The following is a 1,957-nucleotide window of genomic DNA, read 5'->3' as shown; positions in this document are numbered from 1 at the left end:
CCCACGAATTCTGTTAGCAACTAACTTGGAGATGATTTTGTAAATTACATTGCAAAGGGAAATAGGCCTAAAATCCAAGAAAATAGAAGGTTTTTTCTTCTTAGGAATGAGAGCAATATATGTAGAGGAAATAATCTGATGAATACTTCCCCGCTGTCTGGGCTCCTCCACCATTGCGAGAAGATCATTTTTAATCAATTTATAAAAATGAATGAAGAACTCAATAGGCCACCCATTTGGACCAGGGCTTTTGTCCTTTTTGAAAGATTTCATAACTGATAGAAGTTCCTCTTTAGTGACAGGCTGTCATAATTCCTTGTTTTTGCCTTCATCAAACATAGTGGGGAAGAGGTCAATACCCCATAAGATATCCTCCATACTATATGCCCCATTTCGTTTGTAAGAATTTTCAAAAAAAGCCTCAGCTTCCTTTGAAATCTCCTCCTGAGAGACCAGCAGAGCTCCCTCCTCACTCTGAATCTCCCATACTGAGTTTGTTTCCCTCCTATTATTTGCAAATCTATGGTAAAATTTTGTGTTTTTATCACCTTCCTTTAGCCAAAGAGCTCTGCTCTTCAACCTCCACGAAGCTTCTTCAATAGCCAACAATTTTTGTCTTTTTTTTTCTAGCTCCATGATATGAGTTCGGATCTGAAGAGAGTATTCAATTCCCTTTTTTACTTTCTCAGCTATCAAATCCAATTCTTTTTGAATCTCTCTCAAGGCTAATCTGTTATGTTTTTTCTTATTATTCTGCCATCTTTTCACCTTCTCCTTTAGAGCACGAAGATTATCAAGAAGAGCTTGTGATGGAGAAGAATTCCCCCCAGGAAGGCCCGAAGACCAAGATTTTTTAACCAAATCATTAAACTCATTATCTTCTAACCAAACTCTATTAAATTTGAAAGGTACCCCTTTTCTGAATTTTCTTTTACCCCATTGCAGGGATATAGGCCTATGGTCGGAAATATAACAATTTATAATATTCGAAACCGGCCTCCCCATGCGATCCATTAATTTATCATTAATCATGAACCTATCCAGTCTTTTAGCTAGGTAGAAATTACCAGTTCTGCCATTTTCCCATGTCGGGCCCATGCTTTGTGGATGTACATCAGTCATGTTTTGTTGAAGAAAGGCCCCATTGATAAGACCAGATAAAGGATCATTATTTTTACCCCTTCCCCACACCTCATCATTAGACAGGGTACAATTCAAGTCGCCACCAATGAGGAGAGAGTCAATCTCCAGAATTTCAGAGGATAAAAATTTATTCCAAAATGGAAAGCGGTCCTTATAGGGAGCATATACGTTTAGAACACGAATGGAACCTGATAACCCCAAAATATTTTCCAAAAGCAAGATACCTGCAAAACATTGAAAAGCTCTAGCTGATATCCATTGAGGATTCCATAAAACTGCTAGTCCCCCCGATAAGCCATGTGCATCAGTTGCCACCATATGCCAAGAAGGAAGCATTCTCCTAAAATATCTAATAGTAGCATGAGCCACGTGCATAGTTTCCTGAATAAGAATAATATTGGATTGGGATGATAAGAATAAGTCCTTCAGGGCTACAAATTTGAGGTCCGCCCCTAGACCTCTGATATTCATTGATATAATGTGAATCATGATGGACCAGCTTCGGCCTGTCTTGCTCCAAGGGGGCCAATATCAGAAAGGTCAATAATGGGGATATCAATTAGTGAGTGGTCCATATTAGGATTTTCTCTCCTTCCACGGAAATGCCGAGAACCTCTATTCTGTTTCCTTTTGACTGTAATATTACAAGCCGAATTTGGACTAATGTGTGGGGAAGAAGCCGAGCCCGGTTTATGGATAGTTAGAGGACATAGTTCCAAATATTTCTTTTTCAAAAGAAGATCTGGGTCAATTCCTACAGAATTTGTAGGAGAGATAACTGGAGAATTTGGGGGAGTTACAGATATACATGGAT

At 38.9% G+C, this 1,957-nt stretch overlaps 1 protein-coding gene across 1 annotated transcript; it reads right to left on the bottom strand.

The window, feature by feature from the left end:
• Positions 1-306: 306 nt before the first annotated feature.
• On the bottom strand, positions 307-1,518 carry LOC149240532 (uncharacterized). Its single transcript, XM_089370203.1, has one exon. It carries the CDS (start codon positions 1,516-1,518, stop codon positions 307-309), a length of 1,212 nt encoding a protein of 403 aa, XP_089226329.1.
• Positions 1,519-1,957: the final 439 nt, after the last annotated feature.

The sequence above is a fragment of the Pinus tabuliformis genome, chromosome 8 (genome assembly GCF_031772625.1).
Source record: "Pinus tabuliformis cultivar Carrire ecotype Pingquan chromosome 8, CPIR1, whole genome shotgun sequence".
In the NCBI taxonomy this organism is placed as follows: domain Eukaryota; kingdom Viridiplantae; phylum Streptophyta; class Pinopsida; order Pinales; family Pinaceae; genus Pinus; species Pinus tabuliformis.
The sequence above is the reverse complement of the archived record's forward strand: the minus strand, read 5'-3'. Positions and strand labels throughout refer to the sequence as shown.